At 42.2% G+C, this 21,728-nt stretch overlaps 3 protein-coding genes and 1 long non-coding RNA gene across 4 annotated transcripts; 1 reads left to right on the forward strand and 3 right to left on the reverse strand.

The window, feature by feature from the left end:
- The first annotated feature begins 2,307 nt into the window (after positions 1-2,307).
- On the forward strand, positions 2,308-2,790 carry LOC108032449 (uncharacterized). The gene is made up of 2 exons (XM_017106275.3): positions 2,308-2,443; positions 2,504-2,790. Exons 1-2 carry the CDS (start codon positions 2,333-2,335, stop codon positions 2,660-2,662), a joined length of 270 nt encoding a protein of 89 aa, XP_016961764.1. The 5' UTR covers positions 2,308-2,332; the 3' UTR covers positions 2,663-2,790.
- Positions 2,791-4,468: 1,678 nt separating this feature from the next.
- LOC127010724 (uncharacterized) lies at positions 4,469-5,225 on the reverse strand. The gene is made up of 3 exons (XR_007763498.1): positions 5,085-5,225; positions 4,663-4,733; positions 4,469-4,596 (listed from the first exon to the last, which is right to left on the reverse strand). It is a non-coding gene; the product is annotated as an uncharacterized LOC127010724 (long non-coding RNA).
- A 6,926-nt stretch (positions 5,226-12,151) lies between these two features.
- LOC108032403 (tektin-4) lies at positions 12,152-14,602 on the reverse strand. The gene is made up of 3 exons (XM_017106224.3): positions 14,131-14,602; positions 13,735-14,009; positions 12,152-13,670 (listed from the first exon to the last, which is right to left on the reverse strand). Exons 1-3 carry the CDS (start codon positions 14,488-14,490, stop codon positions 12,548-12,550), a joined length of 1,758 nt encoding a protein of 585 aa, XP_016961713.1. The 5' UTR covers positions 14,491-14,602; the 3' UTR covers positions 12,152-12,547.
- A 226-nt stretch (positions 14,603-14,828) lies between these two features.
- Positions 14,829-16,352, reverse strand: LOC108032410 (uncharacterized). The gene is made up of 2 exons (XM_017106230.2): positions 16,238-16,352; positions 14,829-16,184 (listed from the first exon to the last, which is right to left on the reverse strand). The coding sequence occupies exons 1-2, from the start codon at positions 16,239-16,241 to the stop codon at positions 14,971-14,973; spliced, it is 1,218 nt and encodes a 405-aa protein (XP_016961719.1). The 5' UTR covers positions 16,242-16,352; the 3' UTR covers positions 14,829-14,970.
- Between the last annotated feature and the right edge of the window lie 5,376 nt (positions 16,353-21,728).

Consider the following 21,728-nt stretch of genomic DNA (forward strand, 5'->3'; position numbering starts at 1 on the left):
AACTACTGCCACCCGACACCGGCACCAATGGACACATTTGTTATTTTGAAATATTTTGTTGATTCTACCGGAGAAGAGTTTCTGCACCAGGGCTCCACATTTGAGGTTTTCATTTGGCTAAAAGCGGAGACTGCAGCACAACCCATTTCTCATTTCCCTTCTTTCTTCGCCGCACTGAGTGACACACTAATTGTCCTGCTTGTTGGGCCCCGAGATGCATTCACCGCTTGCAATTGGTTTAACCTGGCGTATGAGTGATTTAATATTGAATTATGGCTTCTGATTTATTCCGCATTCACAATCTGTAATGGATTTATGTCTCCGTATTCCTTCTCTAGCTGCATCTTCTATTTCCCTGATTTCTGATTGCCAAAAAGGGCGAGGAAAAAAAGGTTAACGTAAATGCTAAAGCAATTGCGGCACATTTGCCGGACGGCACTTTGCCAAGAAAAATAGAGCCCTGCCTAGTTCTTGGCGCAGTCCCCGAAATTACTGCTCTGGGGTGTGAACAAAATGCAAATATTACACAGCTCATTAAGCCTGAATTGGATTTGGGAGCCACGATTTTAGCGCCTCAAAAAAACTTGGCATCGCCGATTGCCTGGGCAAACTTTAGTGATTGGAAAAGTAAATATTTTACGTGGGCTCGGGTTTTTACTGAAAAAGTACATTTTTTTATCCTCTTTTTGTATTAAACAAAATTGTACCCTCAGTTTTAATAACCTATTTTCGAAATATAACTATTACTACTTAAATATATTTTTCTTTTTCTTTTTAATCGACTTAGCCTTCAAACGAAAAATGGAATCTTCTTTCATGTACACAAAAAATAAGGCTGTGATTGAAGATTACATTTTCCCATTTTCCCTAAATTACCTAATTTCACCTGAGGAAACGCTCCTACACAAGGTAGCTCCTGAAATCCCTATTCAATTGGCTTTCTCTTTCAGCCAGGTTTCCGAGGTCGTTTATTGCGGCCCCTAGTTAATTTATAATGCCCGACTTCAATGTTAATTTACGTTTAATGAATTTTAATTGGGCCCTTCCTAGTCTCAAAACCACAAACTGCCCGCGCTGCCACCCAACAAAATTGACAAATTACATTCGGTTCGCAGAGTCCCTTCTCTAAAGTGACGCCGAAAAATGGAGTTCGGCCAGGACCCAGGACATTTTCGTCCTCCACGTCCTGGCCCTTTACCATTTCAGTTTATTTGGTAGACGTCGCTGTTGTTTGTTGTGTTGTATTCTATTCTATTTCATTTCACTTTTTTTTTCTGGTAGGTTGGTACGCTTGAAAGGTCTAAAATCGCGTTCTATGTGTTTGTGTGTGTGTTTTGGCCTAATCAAAAATTTCAAACACGTTTTATATTGGCAACGCAAAAGTCATTTATTCAATTTGCCAACCAGTTTTACGTTGCGTAATCTAATCAAAAAGGTTGCGACTCCACTAGCTGGCGATAGGCGGCTGAACAGGGTCTACAAATGTATATGGCACTATATGGAGGCCGCTATATGGAGGTTCTTTGGCCGCCTGCCAAAATAACAGCCATGGACCAAAGGCTAGGAGCAGAAACCAAAATAAACAAAGTCCCCAAAAAGTTCAAATGTCGACAACTAAAAATAGTGAAATGTCTGACGTCACGAAACGCATTAGTGTTAGCTTTCCATCGGGAAAATCTATATATGAAAGAGGCCGCGCTAAAAACCGATGCAAACATGTTATGAAAGGCATTACTCAATTAGGTTCTGTCTGTCGGCAACAGAAAATTGCATTAAAATACTTTTATCTCTTGGGTTTGGAGTTCGGAAAGTTGCGAAGCATAAAGAACCATAACCAGTACAAATACATTTTTCCAAGAATGTATATTTTTCAGATGAGTTATAAAGAAATTTTTGTTATTCGTAAACAATGGTGCTCTGGTAAGTGCTTACAATGACCATGAATTTTAAGGTTGAGATCTTGAAGCAATTGCAAAAAGGAAAAAGGGATACGTCAAGTCAAATGAAACATTTTGCTTGATCTTTCCAACGGTAACATATATTTTATATTACACGTTTCTATATGAATTTTCATTAAAAATAGATTAACAAGAACTCACAATGAACCCATTAAGGTTTCCCAATGAAACGTAACTTCCACATAAGACCGAGATTCCAAGAAAGCGAGAACTCTATCACATTTCTTTAGAATTGCAATAATCGCTTTTGCGATTTCCTTATGTGCAATTGATAATGCAGGTCGGTCTGACGGATGCCTTATCAGAATGTATAAATACGGTCCTCATCGCAGCAGCAGTCACAGTATCTTCCAGCCTCCCAAGTTGAGTTAAAGATGTCGCCCAAATTCGCACTTGCAATCCTGCTCTTCAGCTGCGTTCTGCTGGGCATCGCCAGTGCCCAGCAAAGGGTGTACCCGCGCCAGCAAACATATAATCGCCCAAAGGTCAGTAACTGAGACTATTACTTAACCCACATTTTAATGGAAGTGTATAATGTATAATAGGTGGCCTCCCGAAACCTGGATGGCGGCGGCCCTTTGCCGCCAAACTTTCCCCCACCATCTGGCGGTCCTCTCGACGGCGGTGCTGTGAACCCGGACTGCATGCCCAACCAACTGGCCAGCGGCAATGTTGACAACAAGAAACCCAGGCAGAGGCATTAAGTTATGGGAAGAGCACAAATCTCAGAATATGAACAAAAGCTTTATCTATTCTGAAGAGACCCAAGCAAATTGATTTGGAATTCGTTAAATAAAACAGTTTCGGTGGCAATAAACATTTTAGAAACTTATTTTAAACGTCATTTCACTTTTTTATGTGGTACATTTTTTGTGGCCTATAACCTACACAGATTAAAGCAATCTCTGAAAAATTTTCTTAAAGCAAACAAGAGAGAGAAGTTCAAGATAGTGCCTTAAGTTACTCTGAGTAGGAAAAAGTTTGAAATCATAATAAAACCGCTTTATATCTAGATCATCATATCTGAGATCATATCTCATCAACTGTTTTCTTAATATAAATATTACTTAATATTTGAATAGTAAAACAATATAATTTAAAAATTCTCTCAAAGCCAAAAAGAAACAAAAGTTTTAGATATTACCTTAAGTTACTCTTTAAATTAGATAAGGATATCAAATATCTTAAACATTATTTATTACATCATATTTCATAAATTTTTTTCCCTGTGCACTATTAATCCGTATTTTTTGTAAATTTATTGTATGACGTCCAATTATTCCGCAAAATCCACTTAAATTTCGGCATGGCATGGCTCAAGGAAGCCTCTGGTTCCCCGACTGCGATAAATCGCAAAGCTCTCCCCCGGAATCGTGTGAATGCACTGCGCAACTGTCTGCGATGAACCCATCCTGGCATCCCTTCCCATTAGGGAGACCGAGGCCGGGGGATCCCCACCCCCCGGGACAGACGGACGTTGCCCGATTAGTGCTGCGAACATGAAAAACAGATATGCTAACGTGGCAAACAGCCGCAACAATCGGAGGTAGACCTGCCACGCCCACCGGCGAGCGCTCGGAGGGCGGTGGCTGAGCCAATAAAGTGTTTAACATTTTCGCCCGTACATTTTAATGGGGAAATGAAACAATTTCGGGTGCCAACGAGGGTGGTGGGCGGAGGGCTGGTGGCCGGGGCGTGGCATCCACGCCTATATGCAGATTAAGCGCGCATTTAACAATTTTACGCTGCATACATTTAGGCGACGGGCCGCAGCAGGGAAATCCTCAGCCGGAGCTTCCATTCACTCGCCGTTTCAGTTGCTGTTGCATCAATAAATTAAATGCAGATTTCCATTTTCGTACATGCGATGTATTCGAGGGAAATGGGAAAGCCCAGCCCGGCCCAGCGGACTCGGTTCAATATCGCCGGCAGTTAGGAGTGCCACGGAAATTGTTGCATGCAGTTAATTATTTTGCACAGGTTTTTGTGCATTGCAACTTCCAGTTGCCCCGGCGACTAATTGAAATAAAACATGCCCGCCGCCCCAGTTTAATTAAATAAGACCAAAAATGGCGCGACTTCAACTTCGGCTGGCATTAATAAATTTCGCTTTTAATTGCTGCGGAAATTGCATTATGCCAGCGAGTAAGGTGAAATGTCATTTTCCGATTCGCCCCACTTGCTGCCTTTGCTTTTAATCAACTTGAGGCCCCACTTTTACGCAAATCAAATGACGAATTCCACGCTCAAAAGGAAAACTTGATCGGAAGGCGTTGAGGAAATTCTTCGTTACCATTTTGCGGCAGGCATGAAATTTTTGGGACAACATAAACAACAGGAAGCCAGCAGGCACTCAAAAAAATAACGCACACTTAGTTCTTCTTATTAAAATAAAATTTAAATGAAATAACGAAAATTCCAAAATATTTGTAATAAGTTATACGTTGACCTTGGATTTATTTTTTGAGAAGCAATCCACATTAAGCGATCCATAGCGATCCTCCAGAAGGGGGAAATGGAAAAGGGAAAATCCAAAACGGGGGGAAATGGTTCTCCAGGAGGGGGACCGAAGCACGGAGGAGGTCCGCCACCAGAAGGGGGTCCAAACACTTGTGTACCCAGCGATCCAACCAAGTTTCTAGCACCATGAGGATAGTAAGTGTAATTCAATTATAAAAAGTAACTCATTTTAGACCAAGCTTACGTTCGGTTTCTGAACTGGCTGTTGAGGGCACTACTAATTTTCAGGAGATTGATGCAAAAAAGCAGAACAGTCTGGAAAAAAATTTAGCATTATAATTAAGTTAAGGATAAAATATATAAATACAATTAAATTATTTGAAGGCCAACGAAGGATCCCAATTTTGTACAGTGCACTGGGGCTTGCGGAGGAGAGATGTATATCGGATGAACCCCAATCTGGATAGGGTCCATGCGAACGCACACACAGACATTTGGCAAACTCTTGGGCTAACCAAATCCAATTGGCCAGCATTCGTATGCGATTTCAGAAACCAAATCTGGTAATGGAGGGGTGAGAATCGAGACCGGGACTATACGTGTGATAAATAAGGCTTTCGGGGGGCGGTGGGTCGGGATTTTCCCACCTCAACGTTGTCCGTTTACCTGGCAGCCATTTTGGCCCCAAAAAACTTTCGGCTACCAAACTCCAGTTGGACAACAATTTTCCCTTCGCAATTCGCTTTTGCATTTTTTGCTCCCTTTCTGTGTACTGGTTTTGTGGTCTCCGCTTTCCTTCGGTTCAGTTTCGTCCTCAGCTTTTAGTGAAATTTGCATTTTGCTTGATTTACGGAAAGATTTGAGGCTATTGCAACGCAACTTTGATGTGTGTATCAATTTAGCCAAGTGTTAAGGTTAAGGATTCGGATTGCATTCGTCCGGGCTCCGCTTGTTGTTTGTCCTGGCAAACATTTAGTTATTTCTCCGGGTGTCCAAGGACACGGAGGAGTGGTAGAAACGCTGATGGAGTGACCGCACAGATAAGTCAATTGGCATTGCATTTGATTGCAGGTGTGCTGGGCGGAAATGGGGGTGAAGATGACATGTTTGGCAACCTTTTTCAGGGTTTCAATGGGAGGGATATATTTCACTGTTGATTGAAAGCTTATAGGCGCCAAACTAGCTCTAAAATTATTAAAATTTGATTAAGATATAGATATTTTTACTTCGCTAATAAAAAAACATAGACAACCCAAACAATTAACATTAAATCATATTATTTTTTTACACTATGTATAGTATAGTAAATCTTAAGATCTTAAACTTCGATTTTCTTTATTTCGATTTAAAATAATGTAAGGGATTAAAATTCTTTTTAATCGTTGGATAAGTTATAAATATGTAGCGTATAAATTTGTTTTACCTTAAATTACCTTCATTTAAAATTTGTTAAATTAAATCAGGCAATGTATTATGTGTTATATATGGTATACGAAATTAGCCCTTATTATTTTCATTATAAGAATCATATTCTTAAAATTTATTTTTTTCCAAAACCAAATTCGTTTAACGCAACGTTCCTACATAGGTTTGAAAAAAAGGTTTACTTAAAGAAAATTTTATTGCTGTCATCGTTTTCGGTTGTTAATGCAAATAGTTATAGCTGGCCCTGATTATAAACCTTGGTATGCATCATTTTTTAGGTGCCCCACCCTAAATGCGCATTAATTCCGCCGAAAAAGCGTGCCATACTTTGTGGCCGTAATTTGCTTGAGCGCACTCCTAACGACTTTTCTCGCAAAAGTCATAACCTGCCAGGCAGACAAACGCAGACGAGCAAACAGGCAAACAGGCACACAAACAAACGACTTAAGTGCAAACAATTAAAAGACAAACAGCTCAATGCTGGCTCACACCCAAACAGACTGGCTAACAAACACCCACACATGCGGATGCGCAAACAAGGAATTCGCAGGAGCTGGATGATTTTTGGGCCGCGACTGAGGGAAAAGGAAAAGTTTTTTCCGCCGGCTCAAAAGTCGAGCCATGACATCTGAGTCAGAGTTTTAACTTTCGGGGCTTCTCTTTTTTACACACTTTGCCGACAGAGATTGTAAATGAGAAGTTTGGCTGCAAAGTTGGGGGAACTCGAGATGGCAGTGATATAGAAAAGTGGGTAATAATAACACACATATGTGGGACCTACTGAAGGTTTCATAAGGGAATACCTTCAAAAACTGGCTTATTAAAAAAAACTTTGTATTCGCAAATTATAAAAAATAGAAGCAAAATTTATATTGGTTAAAAGAATTGTTAAAAAAAGGTATCTTAAAAAAAAAAAACATTTAAACTTTTTTTTTAACAATATAACATTTTGGGATTAAAACCAAAGAATTTTCTTTTGTTTTTCCAAAACTGAATTATAGATTTAACAAATTCTGCGGCCTTACCCTGAGATTTATGGGAACAAGGTGTTAAGAAGTGTTTATATGGAAAATATGCCTCCGTTTAAATAACATTCTCCTTTTTGTCACTTTCTCAAGCGCCTTCAGAGGACATTCAGGCGTCATTTTCGGAGAATGCCAGCCATTTGTTGTATTAAAAAACCACCTCATTTCACTGCATATATTAAGTGTGTAAAACGTGTCAGAATCTGGGACTGTCTTCCCTTTCGGCCGGGTCCTTGTCTCCTCGGGCATGTCATTCAATCATTTCCAGAGGTGGAGCAAGGCAACGCATTCCTGGTAATAAAATGCCCGACAATCTGGCTCGTGCTGGAATTTGGAATTTTGATTTTTCAGGTAACGTCAACACGGCAAAAAGAAAAGTGAGTGGGAAATGGAGGGCCGGGAGGTTCTGTGGGTCGGGGGCGGGGCTAATCTCCCGGCGACCGCCAAACCGCACATTAGCTGGGGATGTGCTGGAAATGCTTTGCAAACATTTGGGCCTGACAGCGGCCAAAAAATCGTGCATTGACGATGATAACGTGCCGGCCTGGCCCCAGCTGACATGGCCACGTCCATCGACCGTCGCCCGTCGCCCGTCCCCCGTCGACCATTGGTCCCTGCATATTCACGCCGCATTAGCGCTCGGTGGCCAGCGTTCCGGGCCTGCAAAGCCGGACACAGAGCGGTGCATTTGGGTTTGGTTGGGGTTTTTGGGTTTTCGGGGTTGTTGGCTTGTCCGGCTGGAGTCTGCAGCTTGTGGCTCCCCGCGCCAACGCTGCCGCTCCGCCTCGGTTGATGCTTTTGACACGATCTACTGATTTCCGGAATGGGATGGGGGGTCCTCGGTTGGGCCACCTCTGCCAAGTTGCGAGCTAAACGTATGCTAATCGGCTTGTTTGGCTCAGGTGGGGCACATCTGCACAGACAGATGCAGATGCTGATGCAGGTGATGATGCTGTGAAATGCATCAAATGTCTGTGGCAAGAAACCTACGAATTGCTATCATATCAGCACTCAGCAGGCGACCGGTTTCTTACCTGCAATTTATTTGCGTTCTTTAAAAATTTAATGTTTTCAAATACTTATTTTTTAATTAATTCCCTTCTATCTATGTGAAATTTATAGATTTTTAGATGAAATATCTTGCTTGGTATACAAGGCGCAGGTCTAAAAATGTGTTCAAAAAATTGAATTTATAATATAAGGATAACATAAAATGATATGTTCTAAATGTATTTTGGCTTAAGATAGTAAACGTTTGCAGCTTTTTATATATGTAGCCATTATTTAAAAAAAAAGTTTTTAGTTTTTTGTATAGGTACACACTTTGATTTACAATTAAGTCGTAATAAAATAGCAAGCAAACATTTGAAAGCAAACTTACCACCGTATCGTGTAGGTGCCCAAGCTAAGTTGTACCCCCTCTCACAAACTGCCAAGCGGTGAAAATAATAACTTTTATTAGCATAATGAAGTCATAAACATGGCAGCAGTTAACCCGCAAAGTCAACAAGTCAACAGTGCCAGATAAAATCATCAGTCGTCCACATTAACTTCAATTCGCTCCCTCGCACACGCAGCGCTACATTCCTGCATCCTTGCATTCTTGCACCCTGCATCCTTGCACTCCTCCTGCGCCCGATAAGCGATCGCAAAAAAAAGGGGGAGCGGCAGCCAGCCCATTTACATGCAGCGCAGGCAGGGCGGAAACGGAAGTGCCGAGGCAGCTCTGAAATAATATCAAAAATGGCTGCCGGAGGCGGCAACAAAAAGTTGCAGCTGGTCACAAATCATCTTAGGAGCTACGTGCTGCAGCCGATGCCAGTGTTGTAAAATGCTAACGAGCCCCGGCAACCTTTGTTGTCCTGCCACGCCCACTGCCGCGCACTCTCCCGCCCTGCATCCTTCATCCTATCCCCATCATCATCATCATCACCATCATCATCATAGTCGTCGTTGTCGTCCTTGTCGTTGTCGCCGATGTCGTCGCTTTGAGTGACTTTGGCATGAATGCGGAAGGTGGCCGGCAACTAATTTAGCTGCCTTTGCGAAGTCAGCGGCATTTCATTCCCGGGATTATCCGAGGTGTTCTCGGAAAAGGATTCTCTAAGAAAATGTTAAGAAGCGTGCTCGGTTAAGGCCTTCTCAGAAATCGGGGAAGCATGTAACTACAGACCTTTGCTTAAGGCAAAAAGAACCCTGCTGCCATACTACGAAGTATGATAGAAATTGTTTTCTTAAAGGATAGAAAACAAAACCAAGGTACATAATTTTCGAAAATTAAATTTAAAAGGAGGTTTCTCGGCTATGTCTTACAAAAATAAAATATCTCTTCTGAAAGAGGGTAGATATAGCAGCGCTGATAAATTGTAACCTATATTATATTTTAAGTTTTAATATTGTATTACAAACAAATAATATTGTCTAAAAAATAATTTATTATTTATATTCAGTTTCAAAAAGACAATTGTTTTAAATATAATCCGCTCCATCTCTTTAATGTTTACTATGTAAGTACAATATTCAATTTAAAATTTAATTTTGTTCATAATCTTAAGTTGAAACAATAACATATTTTATACGGGTTTTTTAAGATGATTACATTGTTAAATAAAAACAAATTTAAGATTAGATTTATATAAAAATATTAAATAATTGAATGCATAATTGTATGGTATCAAAGTATGTCTTAAATCTAAAATATATATTTTTAAAGCGATTATTTTATAGTTCATCCAAACTTCTAAATAGTTTAGAAGATATCTGCAATGTAAAAATGATGCTCGACTATTAAGGAATGCACGTTTATGTGGATTTCTAGGACCGAGTCCCTCTTAGCGAAAGAGTTTCCCAGAATCCCTGGCCCCGGCTAGCGTGGCGCATCTCAGTTTCACCGAGGAGCAGCTGCTGGCACCTGAGAGCAGCTCGGGCAGCAGTTGCAGGCTGCAACTATAAAATACCAATTTACTCCGCATGCAGTTAGTATACTTTCTTGGCAAGGAGACCGGCCCGCCTGCCCGCCGCTCCAGCCCGATCCCAATTCCGATTCCGGCTGGCATTCCCTGGCTCTTTGCCCTGAACCTGGGGGGGATGCCGGTGCTGGGGATGCCAGTGGGCACCAGGGGGCACCGAGTGTGTGCGGATGGGTTTTTCGCTCTGCTCTCTGGGCTTTCTTTTAGCCGGAGCCATTTTATGTATTTTTATGGTAGGTTGCAGCCACTGACGCTGCTGCCGCTTGGCCCGGAAAGCGGAAACCGAAAATTGCTACTTATTATGTTACTAACTTTGTGTTGCCGCCACCGCTCGACCCTCCCTCCGTCCTGGCCCAACTCCTTCTCTTTGTGTGTGTGCGGAGAAAGCCCGTTGTTGGCTGGTGTGATAATGTCAGGTTTTGTTAAAATTAAATTGCATGTCTTGCTGCGTTGAAGTTAAATTATGGCCTCCCAGGGTCGAAGGTGTGGCATTCAACTTTACATCTCCAACTGGGAATAGTTTCACGAAAACTTTTTTTTTCACCCCGAATAGCATTCAACTTAAAGCCGTCCATAGAAAAAGGATACCCGAAAATTTCATCGGGACCTTAAAAGAATTGTATTTTAAACCTCATGTAGGCTATACATATATTTTTTGGGACATTTTCGGATTTATTTTCCGCAGTTTCCCAGCGGGGCAGCAGAAATATAACATTTTTTGCGTTTCACCGCAAACAGTATGCAACAGATTTTTTCTTAGCCACATGGTGCCAGGACAAAAACGGTCGCCCATTTTTGCGTGCGCGCTCCAGCGCCAAAATGTATGCAATGCTTCCTTTTACTTGCCTTTTTATTTTTTTTCTCAGTTGACTGCGATAACCACACGCTGTGATTTTTACCGGCATTACGAAATATTAACAGCATACATAAGAAAAGCGATATTTCCTTTTTAAGACAGCCCAGAACTAAAGCAGAGTGAAAAATTTGAGTAATGGCTGCTTGATGCCCCAGAGACTGGCTTTGTGGTAATGGACTTGTCTGGGAAATTCCTGTTCCTTGCGAATTTTAAGTTCAAATTACTTGTGGTACAACACAGCAATTAAATTCTGTTTTAAGTGATTCTGAAGGAGACAACTTTCGGGTAGACAGAGTGAACTTTATATCTGCAATTAATAACAGAAAAGAGTAGACAAGGGCCAAGGAAATATCAAATTATGGCATTTACTTTGGTGATTTACTCCAAGATGACTGAGAAGTTGGGGAAATCTTTAAAGTTCAACTAAGTTATTGAAGAAAACCAACAATCAACATGTTTATGATACAATCAAACCTTTAAGAGTCTATTTTTCCTTGCCTATTATTTTTATTAAGTAAGCCGTGTTTGCATATTTGCTCAACAATTAAAATGTATCCAATCAATCATCGACTATCCTTGACCTTGGTGATGGGAAAACCTCTTGGGAATCCATCTGCAAGCGTCTTCTCCAAGCCATCAACCCTTTGCCCGTGGCAGCTCTGGCCAACATGAAAAACAACACGTTCCCTGGCAATAAATCTTGGCCGACGAGTGTTTTGCACGTATGTGGAAGGAAGGAAAATGCGAGAGACAATTCAAGACAGACAGGAGACAAGTCGCATTCCTTGGTATTTTCTTTCCCTTTTTTAAGTGTATCGCTGCGACTTTTGGCCAATGTGGAAATAGTAGACAAATATGGCGACTACAATGCTAAGAGAGGAAAATGGCCTCAATGAGACATAACGTTTTCCATTTTCAATTGGAAATTCCAGCACGCCATACTGAGTTCGCCCTGTAATTTATTGGCTTCCCAGCCGAATCGTTCCACATGTATATTCCGATCACCCCGAGCCAGGACCAAAGTGTCCCTACATTTGCTGCTCCAGGGAGGGCAAACATTAACGAATGTTCAACTACCTCCATATCAATATCAGTCCGCCTTTCTCCTTTCCCGGGCGTGTATCTCTAAATTGAGTACGTGTTGTTCTAGCTGTTGAACGTGTTTCGGTAAGTACTTGGGCCAACATCCAACACGTGTGTGTGGAGGTCGCCGGGAAGTTGGCAACATATTTCTTTCAGTTATATGGATTTCCAAACGTGTCTGATTTCCCTCTAATGGCATTTTATTGCATTTATTAAAAAGAACTTAAGGGCTTTGGGCTAATTCCAAAATCCGCCAATTAGGTTCTTAGGCGGTATGGTTTTCAGAGGCTCTGAAACACCCAAGGCGTCAAGAACAAATATGAATTATAAATTACGTTATGGGTCCAAGAGAGATATTTTAAAAATAAATGTATATGAAGAGTGCCAATATATTTATTCTTTAATCTTCTATCTTTTTAAATCTTATGTACATTATTTTTTACAGTATAGCAGTCAATACAGGATATTTTTTTTAAAAGCACTACATTTATTCACACAATTTAACACTTGTAAATTTTTGGTACCCTGCTAAAACCCCTTCTCGGTTCTTTTGAACAATTTAACCACTCAATTTGGATTCCTAGTCAAATTGGTAATAACCAATTATTATACTTAGTACTTAAACATTTAAGCACTTGTAAATTTTGGTTTATCAGTTAGGATCAAAAAATTAAAAAAAAAGAAAACCAAATATTAACCCACTCAATTTAGAACCGCAGTCATATTGGTAACACTCAACAATTTAGACTCATCAAAATAAAGGAACCCCTTTTACGACGTGGCGGAACCACTAAGAGTGTTTGCCGAAGGATAATGCGATCGCATCAACATGCAGCGCTCCCGATCGATGAAGAGGCTGCGCCTCTTGAGCATTATTTCCCGTTCGAGGCGGGCTCGGGAAGTGACCAGATCCGTCTTGACCCGCTCCGCCTCCTCCAGTTCATGGAGCAGCGCCGAAACGCTGCTCTGGATGGTGTGCACGCCATCGATGAGCTCCTGCTGGGCCAAGTCCCGGCAGTTCTCCACATTGGGCCGGTAGCTGCGGTTGTCCATGCGCGTTTGGGCCACCTTCATGGAGCAATCGAAGGAGCCAATGCGCCGTTTCATCTGCTCAATGCGGTTCTCCACATCCGCCAGACCCTGCAGAATGTTCTTCAAGTCATTCTCGAAGCGCTGCACCGCCTCCTGGGTGCAGTTGATCCTGGAGGTCAGGGCCTTCTCCACGACATCAGCCTGTGTGCGAATATCCCTGGCAGCATTCATCAGGGTGGAGTTCAGTGTATTACGCAGGGCTACTGACTTGAGGCGACACTTTTCGCATTCGTCCAGGGTCTCCATGCTGAAGTGCTCCCAGTACTTCTCGGAGGCCTGTTCCGGTGGCTGTCGCACGGCTCCCGGTCGGAACATTATGATCCTGGAGCTATTGTTCAGCCCCGTGTTCAGGGTATCGATCTCGTACGCCTCCTTCTTGTCACTCCAATCGTATTCCAGGCGCTGGCGAGCCGTGCGATTCTCCACCTGCTGGGTGTTAAAGTCGTCCAGTGTCTTCATCAACAGCCTGCGGATCTCGGCTATCAGGGCCAGCTCGTTGACCAGCTCCTCCTCCACCTGGTCGCGCACCAGTTCCGTATCCGGCCTCGTCGCCCGCTTCTCAATGCACTCCTTGGCAATCGATTCGGGCACTCCCAGGACCACCATGGACTTCCTCAGCTTGATGCGTTCCACCTCCATTGTGGAGATCTCATCGGCCATGGCCTTGATGGCGTTCTCCAGCGTGTTCTTCCACTTGCCAATCAGCTGCGAACGGATCCTCAGCTTGTCGGTGGTCTCACTCTGCGACTTGGCCACCAGGGCAGAGAGTCTCAGGAACTCAGTGGTCGAGCTGAAGCGGTTTCTGTGGATTAAGATTGGGGGAGGGGTTAACTAAAGGTTCTACCAATCCAAACCTGCATTCTTACTTATCCGCCCTGCCCAGACTGCTGTTGACCACCTGCACCGTCTCGTGGTTCCTGGTGCGCCACTCGTTGGGACTGTATCGAGTGATGGAGTAGCGATCCACAACGGGTCGTGTTCCTGTGATACCCGCCATGGGACTCCAGTCCACCTTGCCGGAAGCCCATGGCCCGATGGGGCCCATGGGCATCAGCTGATCCTTGTGGGGCAACTCATCGCCCTGCTGGGGCAAGTAGCATGGTGGATTTCGCAGGTCATCCGCTTCAGGATCCATTGTACGCTAGGACGATAAGAATTTATGAGTATATATATTTTCAGTTTTCCGGTGGTTCCTCTTCATCACCAGATGGTATATAATGATAAATGATTTCTAGCCACTATTTGCCATTTTTAACACTCACCGCAAATTGCATCTCCTCCACTTTCACCGGCCTCTGCGACTGTTTGTATTGCTCAGCCCGGATGTCGGCCATTTGCATCTGCTGCTGGTCAACTCCCGCCTGAAGGTCCCCCTGCAGCTTCTGGTGGTCCTGGGCGGCACCCACTATGTTCATCACCAGGTGCTGCTGGGCGGCCTCATCGGGGTGAGGGGTCAAGCCCACGAGGGCGGGCTGCGGTGCTTTCTTTAGGCGGTGGGAGGGAGGCTCCTCCGGCAGGGGACAGATCAGCGGGGCCGGACAAGCCGATCCAGGATTCAACTCTATGGTCTTGCCCTTGCATTCGGCAATCGCCTCCGGCGATTTCTTCTCCAAGCAATTCATTTTCGGTCAACTCTTAACTTTCAACTTGTAAAATTACAAAAAAATCAGATGGAGTCTACAGAACTGCGAATGTGTTTCGTTTGGTGTTTGGGGACAGACTAAAGCTGAAAATTTCGAATGATTGTTTGAAGGTCGCAAACAAAGAAATAGGTTGCTGGGGTGCTACAATATTGAGTTTGGCCCATTGGCAACGGTTACTACATTGAAGAGATATTTATTTTCCTATTTCACACATAATTTTAATAGGTTTATAATATATAATATTTTTAGCATAAAATGTTTAATGCATAGCATTAATCAGCATACATAGGTTCACAGTTAGATACATAGATAGAAAATACATTTTCACTTATTCAACTTTATTTTGAAACCACTTAAACTCAAACAAGAAATATAATAATATTAACACCCTCCGAAAGTGGCTTAGTTTTTTATACCTAAAACTAAAAATTTAGATAGGACCCAGTTAGAGACCGAATTTTACTTGGCCATATTCTGGAAGAACATGATGGAGAACTCGAGGACATTGCTGGGCTTATACCGTAGCAGGTTGAGGACGTAGTCCTGCATGAAATCCGCCAGCTGCGAGTTGCTGCTCAGATAATTGGTGGCGTTCTCGTAGTTGAGGGCCTTGAGCTCCCGGAACTTGCGGGCCAGCTGCTCGTTTTGGCGCCAGCACAGCTCCAGCTTGGGCAGGATGGGCTCCTTCCGCTTGGGCGGCATGCAGGCGGCGTGCAGGAGGTAGTTGTAGCCCCGCCAGTAGTGCAGGACGATTCGACCCTCGGGGGTCATGAAGGTCTCGGCCACATCCTGCAGCTCGTCGTTGAAGCACTGCTGGGTGAAGATCTGCACCACGTTCTTGTAGGTGCGATAGAAGATGCGCACCACCTTGCGTTCCTTGGAGACCACCAGATTGCAGCGCAGGACTCGGCCGTACAGATTCATGGTGTAGTACTCGAAGTTGCCCACGAAGTTGTTGCAGATCAGGTGGCGCATCAGCAGCATGATGCCACCATCGAGGACGAACACATGGTCGCGATCCTTGATGTCGATGCGCGCCTTGAAGCGCTGCACCTCCTCGTTGATCTTGGTTTCGCGAATGGCGGTGAGCATCAGGTCCGCATGATTGCGCAGCTCCAGAGTCTTCTCCACCCGCGTGTTATCGATGCGATCGAACTCTGACCTCTTCTCGCAGATCAGCAGGAACTTGTCGTCGTACTTGCCCTTCAGCTGGTGGCCACACTCCACCAGCCCCTTGCCCTTCTTCATCTTGCTGCTGCTGAAGACCACGTAGCCGTCGAAGGACTCCTCCACATTCAGGCAGAACCGGCCAATCTGCTCCAGCTCGCGCTCGAAGAAGATCTTCAGGTTCTCGTTGAGCTTGCAGTTGGTATTCCGCAGCTTTGAGATGAACAGCTGCTCCTTGAAGATCACCGCCTGCTTGGTGGGCAGGAAGTGCTTGGGATTGATGCCCCAGTCGCACTCCTTGAACTGATCGTCCGAGGGCTCGATGGGTCGCAGCAGGCCCGAGATGATGCTCGACACACTGATCTCGTCCTGGGCATCCAGCTTGTCCAGCTCCTCGCAGGCGTCGTTGGCGGCTCGTTTCTTGTCCGGATCTCGGAACTGGTCCATGTCACAGGTCACGAAGAGCGGCGGATCCAGTCGCAGTTCCTTTTCACATCCTTTGGCGTCTGCAGGCAGCAAAAGTTAGAGGTTATCTTCTGAAATTCATGGTAAATCTTACCCATTCTTCGGATTCTTACAAGAAAATTTTTTTCGTTTCGTTTATTAAATATTCAAACTTTCTGTTTTCCTAGTTTGTATATGCCAGTGTCATGAGAAAATGCTTTGAGTCACAGCTAGCAGGATTAAGTTAAAATTTGCAAAAAGCTTTTTAAGTTCTTAAAATGATGTCCTTTATTCTCTAACTTCTCATGGAGAAAAGAGAGAAGAAATTTTTAAGTAAAAGCATATAAAAAACAAGCCCATTTTAATATCTTTGCTGCTCTTCTGGCTGAGACCTTGGCTGGGCAATTAGCTGTATCATCTAAATAACGCTCTCCGGGAACTTCCTTAAGTGAGCAACTCTGAAGAGGTCCTGGGGCGCAACATGGTCATCAAAATTGGCGCTGCAGCAGGCGGAAGAAGCAGAAGAATGCCTGACATGCTCCTCAACTAATTGCAAGGCCAACAGCTCTTCAGACGACTTAAAGAGCGACAAAGAGCATGTTACTGGCTGCCGGAGTTTGGGGGCTGACAAGTGTAAATAAGGACGAAAGGACGATTTCGTGGGACTCTGTAGCTGTGTGTTTGTGCGGGGGCTGCAATGCCGACTTACGGCGACTGTAAGCGAATGGGCAGCAAATAAAAGGGTCGCCGGACGAAGGACATGCTCATTGTTGTTGGCTCATTAAAAGGCAAGGAGCGTGTGCGCATATAAACAGTTAAAGGTAGCACGGACCAAGGACCTCGCACACACACACACGAACACGTGCCAGGATGAAAGGAGGCACAAAGGGTAAACAATAAATAAAATGACCGGCCTTCGAGGCCGAGCCATATTAAATTTGTTATTAAGCTTGTAATTATTTGCTGAGCCGGAAATGTAGGCATCTGCCCGCTGCCGCTTCTTCAATTTAACAACGCGAATTACGCCCGATGAAAATGAAAATATAAATAAATTATGCAAAAGACAAAGACAATGCGTTTTTCCTTCTTGTTGTTTTTATTCCTTTCACTGCCTTTTATTCAGGCTGGAGATCTCTCGTTGTCCGCTTATTTCACAGTCAAGTAAGTTTTGAAAGAGAGGATACTCAAAAGGACAAAGGAGCTCCGAGGCCTTAAGCGAGGTCCATTCTTGAGTTCTTTTACTGCACTGAACAATAAATATGATCGTCAATATAGGGCTTAAATAGTGATCATTATTAATATTCCAATAGCTAACTTGGTTGCGCATGCTTGTGCCAAAACAATAAACATGCTTTTGAAGATTCTTTAATAAAAGTGTCTAAAAGTATGCAACATTTTTTAAGTTTTTAACTTAGATTGCTGTCTACTTTTAGGCAAAATTAAAGACCACTTCCATTTTAAAATCACTGCAATAAATAAATTTAGGTGTCTAAGCTGTGTTGCATACTTTTAGACATATAAAAACACATTAAAGTTTCTCCTCCGCAAATTGTTTGTTATAATTTATATATAATAAAATATTCTTGAATTACTTTCTCCCAGTGCCTTTATTTACGCTGGAATTCTCATTAATTTGTTATGCATTTCTCTCTACGCTACGCGTAAATTAACTACAATTGTTTCTGGGCGACGTCCACTTACATTTAATCTTCGTCTTCATCTCCACACACTTTTCATTCGTTTGGCCCATTCATTGCGCATTCATTTCAGGCCTCGTTCATTTCCTTTGCATTTGTTTTGCATTTCTCGTCATTGTTCGCCCTTTAACCTGACCTGCCTCACGCCCTCCGCCCACTGCCCCGCCCCCTGAGTGCTAAAATAAATCAAATGTACGAGTGTGTGTGTGTGAGGGCAAAGAGAAACTGACACAAAAAAAGCAACTAAAAAAGCGAAAACAAATCTTAAATGAAAATTGTAACCGCTGCGGCTGTGCAAAAAGCCATTGGGAAACCGTTGGGAATGGGAAAAACTGGGGGGCGAGATGGGAAAACTGTTGGTAATCTCCAGGCCCACATGTATCGGGCTTGTGGGTTTCGGATTGCGGATTGGGTGGCGGAGTGGGCTTAAGGGTCAGTAATAAATGTCATGATATGAAATTTATTTACGCGCTGCGAAAAACCAAAGCAAAGGAATGCAATAACAACAGAGCCAAGGACCAAGTACCAAGAACAAGAATCGGAAGGACAATGCCACACCAGTTCAAGCACATACACACACAGCACAAACCTTGGCCAAATCGCCAAAGACAATTAAAATGGAATGCCAAAGAAGAATGCCGAAGGGCTAAAAAGAATGACAGAAAGCCTTGATTCAAACTGGCTATTGAAATGGGGATATGATTGCTAAACGCTGGGGAAACCATTTTTTATATTTCTTACACGTCGAAAATAATATGAATAAGTTATTTAATTTAAGAGCCAAAACTAACACCCCAATAAAAAATTCTTTTTCAATAAAAAAAGTATTTTTCCTCTATGGATATAACGATTATACTATAAAATATTCGTATATGTAAGTATATACTTTTTTAAAATGAAAAAAAATTATTTTCGCTCCAAGGAGGTATAGAATATACTATAAAATATTCAGATGTTTTCTAACCATAAAGTTTATTTTTTACTCCAACTTATAATTAAACACGGGATAAGAAAACTTATCTAAGTTTTGCATGTAGAAAGTCCTTGTTTTATAATAATAATAATAATAATAAAAAATTTTATGAATAATGTTTCCAAAAAAAATCAAATGTAGTAATATGAATGTCGAGTCCTTTTAGACTTACATCCTTAAGTATACTATTCCTTCATGTAAGTAAAACCGTGTATTTACACACGTCAGTCAGCTCACTTACTGGAGAGCTAACCTAATGCAAAAATGTTTAACCGACTGAGATTTCCTTGACAACGTCCTTCGCAGGCACACCTGCAATTGTACAGGAGACACGCAACAAGAGGCGAACAAAGAAAAGCTCAGCTTCAGTGCTGATAGCAAAGTAAATAATACAAATTCTCGCAATTTTTCTGTAATTAACACATCCCACGTTCATTCTTGAAAAGGGGGAATCCCCATCACACATGCCACATATCATATATATATCTCGTTGGTTCGGACTGAAAGTAGATAGGGCGGGTGCCGCTGCAGGCATGAAACCTGAACACCAGGTGAGAGAAGTGGAGCCTCCAGGTGGGTGGAATTCGCTTAGAAGGACTCGACTCGGCTAACACATAAAGCACAAAAGTGTTGTCAGCTCGCATCGCATTTTTATGAGCTGTTCATGTGAAAGGACATGCAAGCCATCTCCTTGTTATGTTAGTGTTTTGCTCATGTCAAGTTTAAGTGGCAAACGCTCGACATGATACACCCACCATCCAAATTGTCCGCGACTTTCCGGTTATACGGTCTGTCAGTACTTAATGAGCTTTATTTAGAAAAAATAGCCATTAAAAATATAATTAGCGCACTTTTAGAGGTCATTATTAATTATTTTCTAAAAAAATGAATTTACATACCATGAGTGTACATTTCATTCAGATATAAAAAGTATACAAATTTTGGCAGGCCAATGTAAAACTACTAAAACCAACATATTATCTCCTTCATACTCATATTCAATCTCACAAAATGGAATTTTAATTTATACGGTTAAGCCAAAAGTAATAGAAATAATAACAATTCAAAATGCCAAAAAAAACCTTTACATCTCTTCGACCGTTTTGGTAGCCACACAAAAACTTTATTATATAAAATGCAAATTATTTTGCAATTTGATTTCATTATACAGCCCCAGTGAGCATTATCAAGTACAGGCGCTCCTTGTTTTGCCGTTCTGCCATTTTGCATTGACAAGCAAACAAACCCCGAAAACTCGGAAAAACTGCAGTGCAAAAGAAAAACTCGAGGCGAGGTGTTGTATTGTTGGTGTTGTGGTAACAGGTGTGCTGAAAAGCTGGAAAACAAGCGAAAAGCGCCGAGTGCACAGTCTGTTCGAAAAAGTTGATTGTTGTCTAGTTTCGTTTCATTTTACAATAATACTTTTTTCTTTTCATTACAAAGTTTGCGCCGCAACACAACCCCATTTACATTGCATAATATTCCGAAAATATGTTAAAATGCCCGTATTGTTTATTGATATTAAACTAGATGGGTAGAAAGTTGTATTTGTCTAGCAAAATGGCTAACAACAACAAAAATTTGCATTGTTCTTTTTAATAGCCAGATGCCAAGTCAGGCTTCGAGTTACAATAACCAAACAATGGGTAAAAAATATAATTGTAAGCTTTTCGAAGATTATTTTCATGTTCATTATGCAACCAATAAGCGTCAATCCCCTTTGAAAGCTTGGTTAATTAACAGACGTTGGATAATAAACTGTATTCAAAAGCATGAGAAGGTAACAAAGTAAACTGACTTGTTGAAGATTCATTAGGAAGAACGGGTAAACTTTTATTTTTTGACATCATTAAATTTAAAGGAGGTAAGGATGGAGGGTATAGTTGTAAAAATCATTAATAACGGAAAACGAAAAATTGAAAAAAATATCTAACACCCGAACATGTCTGCTAAAACTTAATACATTTTTTCAACATCTTTACAAGGTCATTTAATTTTTTCCAAAATGTTTTCAAGATACTAGTGGGATCCACAAAACATTATCCGAAGCCTTTTAATCCTTGCCGAAAGGAAACCCGATGAATGACTGGTATCCAATTAAGCCCATAAATATGTACCCTTTCCATTCAGCTCGTTCGGCACCAAAGTTGTTTAAAAAACTGTTCTCAAAAGTGTAAAGTGAAAGCAAATATATTTGCAGGCGCATAAAAAAGCCATGAAAACTGGCGAGTGACATGTGAAAGGATGTGGATGTGGCGGCAGGATAGCTATAGCTGGCAGGCAGTTGGGCGTAAACCACTCAAAGGCGCAAATAAATACACCGCCCGCATATAGAAAGGTGGGCGTGGCGCGGTGGGGCGAGGTCCTTTGTTTGCCCCACTCTGTATATGTTTGTGTAGGCTCACGTATGCCCCTGAATGTGTGTGTGTTAATTTGCCAACAAAGACACGTACACACAGGCAAACAGCATTTAAGAGATTTGCCAAAAGAGAAAGTTCGCACCTGAAAGACATCCCCCTGGACTGAAGTGTTTGCCTTGTCATTGCTATTAATTTGAGCGCGCTACATAATAGCTGTGTCAATATTTTTTCAACATTTTCTAAAAAGGTGCGGGTCCTTGAACATAGGCCTTGGAACGCCAAAGAGAATATTATGAATACAACTCAGCCGCCTGTCATACAGATGGCGGAGAACTTTATAATCGGGTTTATGGGTAAGGTCCAGTAAGATACATATTTTTTAGAACTTTCAAAAAAAAGGTTTTATTGCTTCAAATTAAAAGTACACCTTCTCCTAAATATTCTTAAGATTGTGGACTCTAATTTGCACATCTTGGACTCCCTGCCATCAGACTTTCACTCTCCAGCTTTGGGAAAACTCAACAGGCAACAGAACAAGCAAATGCGACTAAATTGCGACTACACATGGCAGGCCCT

Source organism: Drosophila biarmipes, chromosome 2L (assembly GCF_025231255.1).
Source record: "Drosophila biarmipes strain raj3 chromosome 2L, RU_DBia_V1.1, whole genome shotgun sequence".
Taxonomy (NCBI): domain Eukaryota; kingdom Metazoa; phylum Arthropoda; class Insecta; order Diptera; family Drosophilidae; genus Drosophila; species Drosophila biarmipes.

Excerpts from the sequence above, each read along its gene's own strand:
- LOC108032449 (XM_017106275.3), top strand. The coding sequence starts at position 2,333 with ATGTCGCCCAAATTCGCACTTGCAATCCTGCTCTTCAGCTGCGTTCTG. Across the intron at positions 2,444-2,503 it reads AAACATATAATCGCCCAAAG|GTGGCCTCCCGAAACCTGGA; the intron begins GTCAGTAACTGA and ends AATGTATAATAG.
- LOC108032403 (XM_017106224.3), bottom strand. The coding sequence starts at position 14,490 with ATGAATTGCTTGGAGAAGAAATCGCCGGAGGCGATTGCCGAATGCAAG. Across the intron at positions 14,010-14,130 it reads TGGAGGAGATGCAATTTGCG|CGTACAATGGATCCTGAAGC; the intron begins GTGAGTGTTAAA and ends TTATCGTCCTAG. Across the intron at positions 13,671-13,734 it reads AGTCTGGGCAGGGCGGATAA|AAACCGCTTCAGCTCGACCA; the intron begins GTAAGAATGCAG and ends CTTAATCCACAG.